Source organism: Dermacentor andersoni, chromosome 7 (genome assembly GCF_023375885.2).
Source record: "Dermacentor andersoni chromosome 7, qqDerAnde1_hic_scaffold, whole genome shotgun sequence".
NCBI lineage: Eukaryota > Metazoa > Arthropoda > Arachnida > Ixodida > Ixodidae > Dermacentor > Dermacentor andersoni.
In genome coordinates this window covers 104,496,391-104,513,571 of record NC_092820.1, presented here as the reverse complement: position 1 = coordinate 104,513,571, position 17,181 = coordinate 104,496,391, and the positions used below count along the sequence as shown (strand labels likewise).

The window sequence follows — 17,181 nt, the reverse complement described above, 5'->3', positions numbered from 1 at the left end:
GTTCTTTCACAACCCACTGCGCTAACTGTGATGGAGACCTCCCCGCCTATTCGTAATCGTGCCCGTCATGGCAGAAAGAAAAACAAATAATCGAACTGAACGTCAAACTAAACATCTCTATTCCTGAAGTGCGCAAGCGTTTTAGTGTCCACAACCAATCGAATCCGTCCTACAGTGATGTGACGCGCCAGGGGGCAGTGCCATATCCTCTGGCGGCCGCGCAAGTCACACGGAGTGTGACGGCGGTTACGCCATCAGCCCCCCTGGCGGGAGCAGCCACTGCTCTTCCGCCGCCTACCACGAAGGGCCAGCAGACCTCCGAGCCTGCCGGTTCCAGGGCCACTGCTCGTGCAGACAGGCCTGAAAAACCCCCGTGCGTGCCCACTGAGCGGGCGTCATCCAGCGCCTCTGACGAAGCGATGGATGTAACAAAAACTTCTCCGGCATCTCAGATGCTGAAGGAATGGCATAGCTCCCTGGAGTGCGCCAACAAAAAAGAAAAATCCCTCATCACGAGGCCTGGAAAGGTTTTTCCAGTTGCAATGAGTGCATCCGTAGTGTGTGTTGGCTGCTGAAATAGTGTTGCACAGCTGTGCCTCACTGATCCACTGCTGCGATACAGAATCACCAAAGTGTTCACAAATATTATTCAGTACACAGCATGCTCTTATTATAAGCGGCACATTGCTATGTCACATGCCATTCTCTTCATCACAAACCTGAAATGAGCTTTAAGCCATCCAAATGCATTTTCTACTATTCTGCGAGATTTAGAAAGCTCATAGTTGAAAAGCTTTTGCTCTTTAGAGCTGCTTGTGCTTGCAAATGGTTTAATAAGTTTCGGCATGAGGGGAAATGCCTGATCACAAAGTATCAGTGGGGGCACAGCAACACCGCTTATCAGACTGGTTGGCTGCAACAACGCGAGACAGGCTTGACTGGCGGTGTTACACATGCGCATCTTGGCATCTTCTGGTGATCCAACATTTATGTACCGGAACATGTAGTGGTGGTCCACCAGTGCAAGCAGTATCACGCTGTGCCTAGAAAAAACAAAGAACAAGATTACTGTCAAAGGTAAAGTCCACAACAAAGAAACTGTATAGTTTTATGCTGTAAGGACACATGGCAAAAATACCTTGTAGGGAATGAAACAACAGCATCAGAGAGAAAGTAATAACTCATTTTTAGGAGTACACTGAACAAGATGCAGTTATAATGAACATGTGGGGTATATGCAGTGTAACCTGGATAAAGCAAAACTTTTTAGGAGCTCTTGCATCATACATGTCATGGCTGTTTCATTTCTTTGAGAACAATGATAGGTAAAAATCTTGTCATTGTCTGGCACTCAACCGATCGGGATAGTCAAAGATAAACTGGTGTACAAGGACAGTTCATGACAGCAAAGTTTGAAATGCTGTATGCTCCATATTACATAATAAACAGCACTTGTAAACAGGGAACTACGTTTGCTTGCTGATTGTAGGCACCATAAAGTTGTTCTCTCTCACTCTCTTCTTAGGCGAATGATAGTAAAGTTTCATCACTTTTAGGCCATCCAGGACTCCTGGTTACAACAATGCATTTAGCTTACATTTGAAAACACTAGTGTCATAACATGCATCTTAACTCATTACAGCAGCGTCACATTGCGATGTAGTGGGGTGTGCCAGTAGAAAAAAAAGCTGCCTAGTTTCCAAAGAACTGTTAATAATAAATAATTAAGAAATATTCAGTTCAATTTCAATCAGTCGCCTATAGCTGCCCTATTTGAGGCAACGCTCACCCTTCATTCGTGCACTTACCAGCCTTCATAATTATAATAGTCGCTGGCGTGTTCCTTTGGCAGAGAAACTGGAAAGTGGCAATCGTCCAGAGCGCCCACAACTTGAGGGAACCCGGTAGAAGCATGTAAATGCTCGATGTGATCCTGCATGTCATTTTCATTTAGCATCCTCACCCACTCTGCTTCCAGCAATGCCACTACAGTTTCGCTAAATTCACGATAAACTACGTTCACCGTCGATCTGCCAATATCGAACAAGTGAGCAATTGTTCTGTCCTCGGCAGACAAACAGAGCTTATAGAGGCCTACGGCGACCCTCTTGTCCACAGGAACGGCTTCGCGCATGTTCGTCGTCTGTCGTTCCATCGTGGGCCGGCACACGTCGATTAAATATGTGAACGTGGCTGGCGACACACTAAAAGACTGTCAGAAATTCTGGTCCTCAAGGTTTGGCAATGTGTTCTCAAACCAACGTCCATGCCGAGCATAGGCCTACACTTCCCTTGGAGCATGGTTTGATGACCATGCCAACCCAGTCAGCATCTTGTTGGCAATTATTTGGCACTTGATGGCACGCACTTTTGCTGCCGAGGCTTCGATGTCCACTTCAATGCCGGTTATTGCGGTGAGGGCGACCTTCTTTTTCACGTCTTCAGTTTCGTCACTCATCTAGAAGCAGTTGAGCTCACCGTGAACACACAGACACGCACGATTACACAGCGGAATCACAACTCGAAGCGCATCGGCCGAACAACATGACCCGCGCTGCCCACGCACGAAAGCAAGAGTGCAGTGTGACGCCAGCATCGCTTGCAACTTCGCTATGCTTGGAAAACAAAAGTCTTGCAGTAACGTACCATATTTTCCGGTGTATAAGACGCACCCTTGTATAAGACGCACTCGCCATATATGAAGGCTCTCATTGAAAAAGTTGGTATATAAGACGCACCCGTGTATAAGACGCACCCCAATTTACCCACTTAGGCTAGTCAGGGTTAATTAAACACGCTTGATCGACCATCACCACTCAACCACTGAGCCACCGCGGCGGCCTGTGAGAAGTTCTTAAGCAACGCTAAGTGATCGCAAAAGGCAACACTCACGCCATACCCGCCCACGTTTTAGCAAAAAAGAAAGAAAAATACGACGAAAGAACTCTCCCATATGTCCATAACAACATTTTATTTTTACTTAAAACCATCGAAGTCTTCATCTTCGGATGCGCTCTCAAAAAGCTCGCCCATTTCTGGAGGCAACGCGGCTGAAGCATTCTCTTCATACTCAGAACCGCTGGTCTGATTGTCGTCGTGCTCGGTTGGCGATGAAGCTAGCAGGCCAGCCTTCCGGAACCCTGCAGTTATGGTTGCCACTCTAACAGCACTCCAGGCCTCATGGACCCACTTCGCAACTTTGCTGTAAGAAGCGCGCCTCATGCGTCCAGTTGCGGTGTAGCTGTGCTCGCCTTCCGTCATCCACGCCTCCCAAATACGTCGCAAAATAGCTTTAAAGCTGCGGTTGACGGAAATATCCAAAGGCTGTAGAACCTTCGTCAAACCACCGGGTATTATTGTAGGGGTACAGTTCTTCGCCTTGATTTGCCTCAGTGTCAAGTCAGTAATGTGCGCCCGCATGCTATCCATAACCAGAAGGCCTTTCCGGGAGTGAAAAAATCCATCCGGGCGCTTCGAAAAGCACTTTTCGAGCCAAACTCCCATCATTTGCTCATCCATCCAGCCCTTCTGGTTAGTTGTGACAATAACACCAGGCGGAAAGCTTTCTTTTGGCATCGTTTTCCTTTTAAAAATTATCACCGGCGGCAGCTTTGTTCCGTCAGCACAGCACGCAAGTACGACAGTGAAGTGAGACTTTTCGTGCCCAGTTGTTCGTACTGTGACAGTCTTATCACCTTTCTGAGCGACACTTTTTGACATAGGGATGTCAAATGTTAGAGGCACTTCGTCCATGTTTACGATGTGGCTGTCGATGATGTTATTCTTTTCGACTTCCTTCTTCACAAATTCATGGAACTTCTCCACTTTCTCTCCGAAATCATCTGGTAGTTGTTGAGACATTGTCGTTCGCGCTCTTATTGACAAGGCTTTGCGCTGCATAAATCTATAGCACCATGACGGCCCACCAACAAAATCAGCGGCACCGATTTCACTCGCCAAAGTGCGTGCTTTCAAGCGCAACTGCACGGTTGACAGAGCCCTACCTTGAGCCCGTTGTTCAAGAGCCCACTTGAGGAGCCGGTCTTCAAGTTCAGGCCACCGCGCCTTCTTCCCGCGGTCAGCCTTCTTTCCGCTCTTCATCGCCTGCAGTTTGGCGGACGACTGTCGCCACATGCGAATCATCTTCTCGGTGACGTCGAAATGGCGGCCCGCAGCCCGATTTCCGTTTTCGGTAGCATACTCGACCGCAGATAATTTGAACTTTGCGGTGTAGCTCTTGCGCAACTTCGGTGGCATACTGTAGTAAGACCGAGCACGACAGGTGTAGGTAGTGGAAAACACACGCCGAAGTCACCAACACAGACGTAATACGTACACGGTTGCGAAGTTGCAAAGAATGACTAAAAAAGAACGCCGGCTTGGCTTGTCTTGACAATGTCGAAAAGCGCGACTGTCGCCATCTTTGGGAATTTCACATTACTTTTGCTTGCGCCTCCGAAACGACCGCGTGTTTGCGATTCTGGAAGTCGTCATCCCCGCCGTTTCATGATAAAGTTCACCTAAAAAAAGTTGCGCACGGCGGTCCCCGTATTGAAGTATTAACCGTGCTACTACCGCATCATTGGTAGTGATATTTTTTCGGTGAAAAAAGCTTGAGCATGAACCCGAGTAATTTCTGAACCCGCAAAAAAAAACGAAAAATTCGCATATAAGACGCACCCTTGTATAGGACGCACCAGCAAGATTTTTGGAAAAAAACCGCGTCTTATACACCGGAAAATACGGTACTGCAAAGATTCTTGCTGTGATTTTAGATTATTTATATTACATACTGTGTTAAAAAAGATACACAGATTACATTAACGGCGACTGTATATGTGAACAGTTGCACGCTGAAGTAAGCGCAGCAGCGCCGTTTCTATCCCGTGCGGCACCCGTCGAAAACTTGCACTGCCGTGTAGCATGGCCGCAACTCCATTGCCGTCGATCTCTGTTAGGGAGTTTCATGCTCAACAGAGTTTGCGGGTGCCCGTGTGACAGGGGTATTAGACTCTAAATTAACATTTATCTCCCACTTGAAATATCTGAAGGCGAAGTGCATGAAGACAATGAATCTTCTGAAATACTTGTCCCATACATCCTGGGGAAGGGACAGAAGGTGCCTTTTGAGCCTGTATAAGTCTTATAAGGTCACACCTTGACTACGGTGCTATAGTGTATAGCTCTGCTATGCCTAGTGCCTTGAAGTTGCTAGATTTGATTCACTACTTCGGTATCCGTCTTGCTACAGGTGCTTTCAGGACTAGTCCTGTAGAGAGCCTGTACGTTGAATCCAACGAATGGTCTCTACATCTACAAAGAGCATATTTAACTTTCTCTTACGCCCTGAAAGTTAAATCAGGTATTCAGCATCCATGTCATTTTACAATTAACAACTTGTTCACTGCCATGCTATTCTGTAACTGCCCAGCCACCAGGCCTCCTCTGTCCCTCCGATTGGAAGCACTGTCAGAAGAAACAGGTGTCCCTTTTTTAGAGGATGTCCTAATGGCTCCTACTCGGCTTCCACCGCCTTGGGAGTGGCAAACTATCCAATGGGAGATCTCTTTCTTAGAAATATCAAAACGAGTGCCTGAGGCTCACATACAATCACATTTCCTTGAACTTAAAGAGAAGTATTCCTGTGCTGAATCTTACACAGATGCTTCGAAGTCTGCTGGTGGTGTTGCTTACGCAGCTCTCGGACCCTCATTTTCAACATCTGGGGCACTAAACCCACACTCAAGCATTTTTACAGCGGAAACATGCGCTATACTCTCGGCTATTAAACACAAGACTCACAAACGTCGCTAAGGCTGTCCTCTTCACAGACTCAGTAGGTGTCGTGAGAGCACTAATTAGTTTATGAAAGCATAAGAATTCACTTTTGAATGAGCTGTATAACTTATTTTGCGCCCCATATATGTGCAATCAAGTGATTGTCATATGCTGGGTACCTGATCACAAAGGTATAAAAGGGAACGAACCAGCTGACGAAAGTGCTACGTCAGTAACTTTTAGTGACACAGATGGAAATATTCCCATCCCTGCCACAGCCCTAAAGCCTTTTCTATGCCGTAAATTGAGGAATCATTGGCAAGGCGAGCGGGATACACAAGCAATGAATAAGCTTCACATTGTAAAACCAAAACTTGGGAACTGGATAAGTGGGAAAACAGCACGTTACAAGGAAGTAATTCTTTGCCGATTAAGGATAGGCCACACATACGGTACTCACTATTATCTCTTGACTGGGGGCGATCCTCCGACTTGTAGTAAGTGCGGCAATAGTCTGACAGTACTCCGTGTTCTTATTCAGTGCCCTGCAGTAGAAGCACAGAGTAAAAAGTATTTCCTTTCTGCATATCATGAAAATATACCTCTTCACCCTGCATTTTTTCTTAGTGATGAATGGCTCTTTAACCTGAAATTAGCCTTAGAGTTTTTAACCGAAACAGATACTCTGAAAATCATTTGGACAGGTAATTTTTAGCACACGACTAAAAGCTCTTCTATTCAAGGGCTCTCAAAGTACTAGTGTTACTGTTTTGTTTTGTTCCATCATGTTTTTAACAAAACCCAATTGCCATCGCCCATGCCCCTAACTGATCAGTGTCATCATTTTAGTACCTATTTATTTTACGCCATTTACAGCGACAGTTTTTTAGGCCTTTTTACAGCCATGTCACATCTACCATGAAGAATTCACTCTCCACGCCATTCACAACACATTGTTAAAAATACCATTTGGCATGGCGCTCTTTTGCCATACCTGGCCCTTGCGCCATTAAACATCACTTATCATCATCAAACTAACTAGCAGGGAAGTCTGATGTGGGAACCAGACAGGACCATGTTATTCTAAAGAGGCCAGAACGCGGCAGGTAAACAGGTAGTCAAATAGTGCAGAGCTCATTGCTCAGTCATTCCTGTTATCACATAGACAACAAAACAGAGAGGGAAGCTAGCATTAAGGGGTGTGCTCTGTGTGCAGCTAGTGCTAAAGACAAGTTCCGGTTCTAGCTGCACTAATTTGCTCCGTACCATCCCAAACCTGTAATGCAGGTAAATCGGAACTGCAATGGGTTTGGGTGAATAATATAAGGCAAACGGGGTTTGTACAGATCCTGGAAATCCCTTCAATTTGGAAAAATAGATTCAAGGGCCCTTAATGTTCCTTCAAAATAAATGTGTGCTTTGAATTCCTTGAAAACGAAACTTTTGAACATCAAAAGTGACAAACTTCGCATCTGGGCTGTGCCATGGGCGACATCTATCAGGAAATAGTCCTAGGTATATTATTTTCAGTGTGTCACTATAAGATGCGATGTGGCTTGTCCACAGCCACCAATAACAAGCTTGTTTAAGTTGCCATTGTCACTGAAGAGCTAGAGGAAACCAGATGAAGCAACCAAGCGAGACCACTAATTTTGGTTTTCTAGTAGGTTCGCATCGCAGCTATCATGGCTCGATTTTCAAGCCTTAGGCTCTAGAAATGCCTTGCGGAAAGCTTCAACAATTTGGTTTTAACCCGACGAGTCTCTTTGGGTAGAGCCATACACTACTTATTGTCATGCTAGAAGACAATTGACATCATTACAGTGGGAAAGTGAACTTTGAAAAGGCACCTGAAGAGTTTGAAGTGTGTGTCCAACTCGGCAGCTATTTAGCTGCAAGAAATTGCAGCTAAGAAGGATATTTCACTAATTTTCAGTGTATGTGTACGAATAAGTTCGTTTAGTAAAAAAGTGCACGCGAGATCAGAGCTTTAGTCCCAGTTTTGTAGCATGCATGCTCTTTTGACTCGCCGTTCTTGGCATAACACTCGGACAACTACTTCCGAATTTGTTTCTCATGTCCAAGTAAAGCTACTTTTATGCATGCTTTTCTGTGATGACAGCAGGGCCAGAGTTCACAGAGTACTTAACACAAAAGAATTCTATGGCACCAGCCACCATCCACAGCCGCTGTGATCCATGCAGTACTGCTGTTTTGTGTAGAAATTATCTTGAACTTTGGCCAGCCTTTTTTTCATCTTTGCCAGCCTCAGTTGGCTACTTCAGATGAAGAGCCGTGTATTCTTAAACGTAATAGTTGTGGTAGAACATTTAACTTACTCCAGTTGCTTTTGGTGAATACATTTACCTCTAAACACATTTGAATGTTCAAGCCAGAGAGATATTTTTTACTCAGTGACGGTTTTGAGTTCGTACAGTGAGCTTTGTGTGTTCGATTTCAAAACTATTGTTTAATTATTTTGTAAATTGAAAAGTGCCTATATGGCCCGCATTCTCCTGCACAGATGATTGTGCGGCTGATCCTGGCAGATAGCACACGAATGCAATTCGGTTTACGCTCCCATGTCCTGGGCACTTTTGTCCCTTATACAGTAAAACCTCGTTAATTCAAAGTCATTGGGACCGCAAAAATCTTCGAATTAAGCGGGTTTCGAATTAACCGACACAAAAAATGCAACTCAGGCAAAAAATTTCGCTGCAGGAATGCGCTACCTTTATTCGGCTAGCTTTGGATTACTTAAGGTAATCAGAGATGCTGGTTTGCCACGTCCTGTAGTTCGAGGCTCCAAGGGTCATGTTTTATAGTTGGCCAACTACGTGCAGCATTTGAAAATTTCCACCGTGGCACTCAACAAAACTGCGGATAATGTTCAGCGATCCAATAACTTCCCCAAGAGCCGGTGCTCGTTAGCGTCGTCGCTGTATCGCACATGATCGCATCAGCGGTAGCTTCACTCTCCAAGTCTGAGTAGCACGTTTGGTGATCATTTTCAAAGTTCAGATACTCAGCGAAGCCAACTGCACTGGATTCGCTATCCTCTGCACAGAGTGCATTGATGCGGTCGCAATACTCAGCTCCTTCTTCATCAAGTGCACATGAATAGTCAGCTTCAGCATCGACGGTGCTTTCCTTCGAGAAGCCAGCACGTTCAAAACACCGCATGATCCAAGAGGGTTCCACTTGCTTCCATGCATACACAATATGACATATGGCCCCAAGTAGGTCGATGGAGAACTCCTTGCCGTTATCGCAACAAAGCAGCATGTGCTTGAGCATGTGGTGGCGGTAAATCTTCCTCGTGTGGTGAATGACGCCTTGGTCCATTGGCTGTGAGATCGACGTGGTGTTCAGAGGAAGAAATACCATCCTGATAGCTTTTAGGTGCGGGATGTCACCATGCACTGGGCAATTATCAACAATGAAGAGTACATTCCTACCTGTGGCCGTGAACTTGCAGTCAAGCTGCCAAACGTAATATTCAAATATTGCACCTGTGACCCAGGCTTTCTTGTTGTGCCGGTAGATAAGCTCATCCCTTGGCGGCAGTCGTGCATTTTTAAAGCAGCGAGGCTTCCCACTCTTTCCAACTACAAGTAACGGCGGCTAGTGTTTACCGCACATGTTCATGCCGAACAGAACGGTAATTCTTCCCTTGCCCTGCTTTCGACCTTTAACCATGGTGTCCTTTCCTGCGAACGCTTTTGTAGGCAGCATCTTGTAAAAAAGGCTGCCTTGTCAAGGTTGTACACATCATCTGCACCGTACTCGCTAAGCAATAGAGCCAACGTGTGTTTCTTCCATTCGTTGATGACGCTCTCGTTTGCACTGCTGCTCTCTCCACTGATGGCTACAAAGGTCAAATTATTGCGCTCTTTAAAAAGGCTGAACCATCCATTGCTACACTTGAACTCTTCGTGCCCAAGTTGTAGAGCCAAGTCGTTGGCCTTCTCCCGCAGTATCATTCCATTGACGGGAAGGTGGGCTGCGTTTGCTTTCTGCAGCGAGCTAAGTAAAGCAGATTCCACATCTCGGTACGTGGGAGCCCATACTCGTGACCGCTTCGAAGAATGTCTTGCTGTAGGCCTCCAGTACCTTCGACATGTTCTTCGATATTGTGGACAACGTCGAGAGGGGCATGCTTTGCCTTTCAGCCAACTCGGTCTTGGAACATGTGTCCTTACCCGCTTCTTGGATCAAGCAGAACTTCTGCTGCAGCGTTAGTCTTATACTTTGGCATCTTTGCTCACTGGCACTTCTGCACAGTTCAGAAAAAAAAAAAAAACACCACGCTAGCTGCAACACCCCTAACCACCGCACACAAAGAAACGGCTCAGACCGGCGTTGCGTGCACACACGTCGCCGCAGGTGTGGAGAGAGAATGGGCGAACGGCAGCCAGTGGCAGCGGCACAGAACACGCGCTGACACTGCGACCGCTGCGACTGCAAGGAGCGTGCGGAGTGGGGCTAAGAGCACGTGACAAAAACCGGTATGCCAGCTGCGTTGCAGTGAAGCACGTCTTCTCTGCAGTTGCGCGTTTCGGCGGTGCGCGGGGCGTACCGGGACTGATTTTTGTGCTAGCAGTACTACGGGTCGGGCGCTTCATCTATAAATAATCACGATTGCTATGTGGCATCACCTCGTGGCTCCGAATGGCCGTCGTTTCGTCGGGTTTGCAGTGAAATGGGGATCAGGAATTGCCACCTAGCACCCCAAGTCTTCGAATTAACCGGGTTGGCTTAGGCTGCCGGTTGGAATTATCCGGTCAAATTTTACATTGGAAAATACGCGACCGCAGAAAACCTTCAAATAATCCGGGATTTCGAATTACCTAGTTTGAATTAATTAGGTTTTACTGTAGTAGATATGTGGGAACATTTTGACTGCATACAGCGATGACTGCTTTATGGCTGCTTGCTGATACCTTTTTTTCATTATGAGGTTGATAGTTGAGCACACAAACATTTATCTGAGATGCCAGTGATCTATTTCCACTTGTGGTTTTTGTGTAGTTTGTCTTCAACACTTTGTTTTAAGCCTCTGACATTGTTGTCAACTCCTAGTTAGTGAAAGGCTACCCAAAGCTGCTTGACAGATAACCACACAGTTTTAAAGTAATATTTAAGCTTCTCATTTTTCCAGTGCACAGAGTTAATTATACTCTCTCTTGCCTTTTTAAAGCTCTGCTCACTTTGTGAGTTGGCAGTCTGCTTCATCAGATCCAAGACAATATTTGGGTGTCTGACATTCTCTCTACAATGGAGCCATCCGTAGTGTAGTAGTCATGACATAGGAGTTATAAATATATTACAATTGTAAAACACTTCTCAAATTGCTCCCGTTTCAGCTTGGCTAAAGCCTATCATCCAGTACTGTAGAGAAAGACCACTAGACTACTTTTCATAGATGTCGGGGCCTCTGCAATAACATGGGCAGTAGCAAACTGTACAGTGAACTCTTGGTGTTGCTTATCCTAGTAGAGTTTATTTATTTATTTATTTATTTACCCTCAGGGCCTTTCGGCATTAGAGAGGGGAGTGGGTTATACAACAAATAAGAAAAAAAATATATCATGAGCTTATACATAATATTTGCTAATTATACAATGTTAGCTGAAAGTATGATAAATGCAGTAATAGAACATGACATATAAAAGTAACATTAAACAAGAAAAAGGAAAACACCAGGAGCAGTTCGTACAAATGTTTGCTATTGTACATTGTTAGCTAGTGCTTTTCGAAAATGATCATTGTTATGAATGGAAACAATGTCAGTAGGAAGATCATTCCAATCTTTCGACGTACGTGGCAAAAATGAATGTAAAAAGTGTGTCGTGTTACATGTACCAATTCTAACTTTATGATGATGATCAGTACGGTGAGATAAGTAATATGGTAGAGACATGAATTTTGGATGAAGTGTAGGGTGGTGATACAGCTTATGAAAAAAATGAAAGGCGGGAAATTTTTCGACGTGTTGCTAGCGGTTGAAGACCCAGATTTGATTTCATTGAAGAAACGCTCGCACCACGGTAGTAATTCCAAAGAATAAAACGAGTGGCGTTGTTTTGGATGAGTTCAAGGGAATGTATTAGGTTTTCGTGGTAAGGGTCCCATATAGCTGCAGCGTATTCTAATTTTGGCCGTAACAGGGTTTTATAAAGTAGTAATTTTAAAGGAGAGGGAGCATGAGAAAAGCTACGGCGTAAGTATCCCATCAAGCGGTTAGCTTGATTAATTATGTATTCGATGTGACAATTCCATGTTAATTTAGATGTTATATGTAGGCCTAAGTACTTATATGAGTTAGTAGATTCTAAAGCAACGTTATTCAAGTAGTACACAGGCAGATTATCGTTAGTTCGGGATACTCTCAGAAATTTGCATTTGTTAATGTTGAGTTCCGTTCGCCACAATCGGCACCATTCGCTGACGTTATTGAGATCGGCCTGAAGCAGGGAGATGTCGTATTCGTTAGTTATTTCTCTGAGGATTACACAGTCGTCTGCAAATAAATGTACGTCAGAGGTTATTGCTGAAGGTAAGTCATTAATGTAGATAAGGAATAATAGAGGTCCTGGGACGGAACCTTGGGGCACACCGGACTGAACGTCGCTTTGAGGTGAGTCATGGCCATTAGCTGTTACGAACTGAGAACGGTTAGCGAGAAATGACTCAATCCATTTGAAAACGTTATGATCGAGGTTTAATTTGCTTAGTTTATAAAGTAAAAGTTTATGACACACTTTGTCAAAGGCTTTCGAAAAATCTAAAAAGATGCAATCGGCAAGAGAAGAACAGTCAAGTATTTGGTGTAGTTTGTGAGTAAATGTTAATAATTGTGATTCACATGAGAATGATTTTCGGAAACCATGTTGTGATGACGAAAAAAATGAATTAGATTCAAGAAAATCCGCAATTTTAGTAAAAATAATGTGTTCTAGCAGTTTGCAGCTGGTACTGGTTAATGATATCGGGCGATAATTTGTAGGTGATGTTTTGCTGCCAGATTTGTGCAAAGGAATTATTTTTCCTATTTTCCATTCTGATGGAACAGTAGATGTGTTGAGTGATTGTTGAAATATTTTGGGAAGTATAATGGAACTATAAGTGCAGGTGTTTTTCAGAAATTTAGCACTGATGTTATCAAAGCCGGGTGACGAATCCATCTTCAATGAATCTATTAGTCGAATAACTCCGGGAACTTCAACAGTCACTGGAGGCATAGTTAAGAAGTTATAGTCATTCAAGATAGGTGGTTCAATATCAACTGTGCACGAGAAATTTTTAACAAAGTTATTATTCAGGAGAGTTGCGCATAGGTTTTTCGGAACAGGGTTACCAGAGCAAGTGTTAAGAGTGATAGAATCATCGGAAAGTGGATGTATGACGCGCCAAAATTTTTTTACGTTAGTTATCAGCATAGATGGTAATGTGGTTGATAAGAATGTTTCTTTAGCGCATTTGAGTGCGGCTACATAGGTGTTAGATGCTAATGTGTAGGCTTTCCAACGTGAGTCAGTGGGTGATTGCTTCGCAGAACGATACAGTCGTCTTTTTTTGTTGGATAGTCGTTTTAAATGATTATTGTACCAAGGCGCGCGCGGGTTGCATGTTATAGTACGGGTTTGGATGTGTTTATTGATTAAGCGATTTACCTCTGCCGAAAACATGTTCCAGTTTGACTGCACACTACGATTTTCAAAATCACTCATGAATATGTTAAGAAATAGACTGAGTTCATTATTTATTGCTTCGAAGTTAGCTCTCTTATAGTCTCTAATTATTTTTTTAGTCTTCGGAAGTTTCACAAACGCAGTATTAAAGTGAATATTTAGTAATAAGTGGTCACTGATACCCGGTAAGTAATGGATGGTAGAGGCATAATCGGGACGATTGGTTAGGATCAAATCGAAAATGTTTGCGGAAGTGGATGTTGATCTCGTGGCTTGTGTGACTAATTGAGTTAATGAAAATGTAGTACAAATGCCTAAGAAATCTTTTGAATCAGAAGAAGAAGATAATAAGTTATGTATATCACTGTTCCAAACTATATTAGGAAAATTAAAGTCACCAAATAAGAAAAGAGGTGTAGAAGGAAACTTTGTCGTAATGGTACTAATTATATCATGCAATTCATTGTTAAATGCGGGTGACGAGGAAGGTGGATGATAGCAAACGCCTGAAATTACCTTTTCATGGTTCAGAGTTGCTGTAGCCCACACTGATTCTAGATTGGTGCTGATGTGAATGGGTGACGATGGGATGCGTTTCGAAAGGGCAAGAAGTACGCCGCCACCACGGCGCTCTGTTCGGTCACAGCATTATATCGTGAATTGTTTGCTATCATGAAACAGTTCTGAGTCTTGAATGTCATTCGAGAGCCACGTTTCAGTTAAAGCTATTATATGGGCTGAACACGTGCCGATTGCGGATGATAATGAGTCACGGTTTTTCAGAACACTTCTGATGTTAGTATAAAGGATGCTGACTTGATTATTTTGTGCATGCCCACTGCCCCTCACGTGTCCCTAAGTAGGAACATGTTGCGAGGCAGCTGAAACATGGTTTAGGCCGAAGTTGCGTCTTGGCATCTCCTGAATACTATTCGAGTTAGAATGGTACATGTAGCATTTGTTGTTTAGTAGCAGTTTCTTGTGGCTGAGTTTAAACTGTGGTGAGTCTGGTTGCGATTTCGCAAACTCAATTAGTTTTTTACGGGCAAGTCGAGTTGCGGGTGAAAAGTCCTCATTAACTGCAATGTTACTAGATCTTAACTGCGCGCGTGATGAAAGCACCGATTCTTTCGCTTTGTAGTTAGTAAATTTAGCAATTATCGGGCGACATTTGTTAGCTTGGTAAGTGCCGAGCCGGTGGGCTCGCTGAATTGAACTGCTGGGAAAAGATCCAAGAGCAGCGTTAAGTACTGAGGTTAGTTTTTCTTCTGTCTGTTGCCAGGTTTCTTTCGAGTCGGGTAGGCCATGAAATATTAAATTATCGCGACGAGACCTGTCCTCCAGATCATCCAGACGCGATAATAAGGAGCTGTTCTGAGCAGCGAGGCTATCTACGTTGTCTTGCATGCGTGTTAGGTTAGTGTCGAAACGGTCTAGGGATTTTGATTTTTCTTCTAAATCGTCAAGCCTTTTCTTGATACCTGCTAGCTCAGTTTGTATGTTTTTCTGTCCGTTTTTAATGGCTTTGACATCTGAAACAAGTTCGGTTGGACACTTCGAAGACTGTAGTGAACGAGAGTGTACGTCCTTAAGCAGTTTAAACATGATCTTCATTTGGTCTGCGGAATCATCAGGTAAATCATCCAGTTCAGATAAGGCGACAGTACGTGTGTTAGGTCCAGGGTTAGATTCAATGTCGCCAGCGCATAACAATAAAATCGCCATTGCGTAGCACTCGAGCAACGACTTGCACAACACCCGTGGGCACGGGAAGACAATCAGGCACAGTTCATCAGTTTTTTTAGTGTATGGTAAGAACCGTGTACGCACCTGCATCGCAAAAACGTGCCGATTAAGCACAACGCTGCCAACGCTGGTCCCGTGCCCACTGAAGAGCATGCCAGAGTGCCAGCTGTTTAAATTCGCAGGCAGAAGTGATGACGTTGACGATGGCGCTGGGTAGACTGGCGGGAGCTGTGCGACGGAAGTTGAATCCAGAAATGGACCATCGGGGTAGGAGCCATGGTTGTACTCGAAGCTCGGCAACGGTGAGGTAGGGCTGGTCCGGGATTCGGGAGCTGACGAGAGCCAAGCAAGGGCTAGCGATAACACCGCAAAACTTTCGTCCGCCCGATTCTTGAGTATGGGTCTGTCGTCTGGAATCCACGTAGCGATACTTGAGGCGTGAGTCGGCCCGCGAAGGAACTGGCAGGAGCAGCGGAATCTGGAGCGCGTAAAGGCAACGTCGCAATCGAGCCAGACGGTCCTGTCACAACTCAGAGTTATCCGAGTTGTCAGAGTTATCGCAAGTCAAAACAATACTAAAAGAATTCATTCATTTTATGAGTAGCATCTAGGTAGACAACAGAAATACTAGATTTGACAACTCTTTCATGAATTTTGATGGGAAACAGAAGTGTCTATTCACATTTACTGGCAACACTCTTTTCTACATTGTCATTGCTGACATGATCTCCTGCACAGTTTCCTGCAGCATATGGCTGCTCTGTCTTCATCCTTTCAATTGGAACAGTAGCATTTTTCGGTCAATAAATCGTACTGAACTGGTCTTTTTTAAGTGGAGCTTTTGTGTGATTACTGAAGTCTTCATGGGTTAGGCAGTTCGACTAAAGCTCTGTTTGTCTTTTTCTGGAAAAAGCACAGGTACATAGTACTGAAGGCATTTATCTATTTCTGACGCTGATCTGATGCCTGCTCGTAAAGGTCATTAATACATAGGACATCTGTGAACAGTTTGAATGAGAGCCTGTTACTGTTGTGTCATGTGTTTCTCGAAATACTCATCACTGTTAAACCACAGCCTAGGTGAACTGCAGGGCGAAGGGCACTGTTTTGTAGCAAATGTTTATAAATAGACATCTGATCTCGGACACTGGTAGTAGGCTAAGACACGCACAGATATACAGTCGATCCCGGATATATCGAACTCAAAGGGGATCGCGAAATAGTTCAATATATCGATAACTCGAAATATAAAATATGCATGTCAAAAGCTTCTCTAACAACTCCACACATCTCAAGGCAGTTTACCTATGTCGTGACTAACGGGAACTTACCAATCTGTGCCTCCAAGGTGCGTAAAAAAACAAAAACACACCGCGATGACCAGAGCACCTTATTGCAGAAGAAAAAAATCTGTGACCTTTGCTTGCTTTTTCTTCTGCACCATCAAGTTCATTAAGCTGTCCTCAAGCTTGTTTACAGTGTCCAAATGAGAAAGGCCAGCTCCTTCCATTGTGCCACAACAGTGGCGAATGAGGCTGAAAGCTGATACAAGTTCAGCTGGAGTGCACGATGGTTGGTCCTCTTCGTTGGAACCTTCGCCGCTGCTCGAGTCTGCGTCCTCATCACCCATGATGTCAGCCACAATCTCCGCATCAGTGCGATCCACTACAGCTTGCATGCCGTCGTCAGCACTGACGAAATCGCGAGCTGTAACACCTCCTGGGATGGCGCCTGGGAATGCCGAGAGCTCGCGAAATTCGCTGTCCAGGCATCCAGCGTCATCGTCTTCACTGTCAAGACATCCATCGTCTGCAGCTACCACAAAGCCTGCTTTACAGAAGCAGTTCACAATTGTGCTTTTCTTCATGTCGTTCCAAGCACCAGCCAGCATTTGCATGGCTCCGAGGAGGTCCACCTTGAGTTCGATTCCTAATCGAAGGTTGATTAGGAGCCTCTGCACCAG

At 44.5% G+C, this 17,181-nt stretch overlaps 1 protein-coding gene across 1 annotated transcript; it reads right to left on the bottom strand.

The window, feature by feature from the left end:
- Positions 1-14,327: 14,327 nt before the first annotated feature.
- On the bottom strand, positions 14,328-15,694 carry LOC126534732 (uncharacterized). Its single transcript, XM_050181978.3, has one exon. The coding sequence runs from the start codon at positions 15,369-15,371 to the stop codon at positions 14,328-14,330; it is 1,044 nt and encodes a 347-aa protein (XP_050037935.3). The 5' UTR covers positions 15,372-15,694.
- Positions 15,695-17,181: the final 1,487 nt, after the last annotated feature.

Bases quoted from the DNA above. Each gene is read 5' to 3' on its own strand.
- LOC126534732 (XM_050181978.3), bottom strand. From the start codon at position 15,371: ATGCTCTTCAGTGGGCACGGGACCAGCGTTGGCAGCGTTGTGCTTAAT.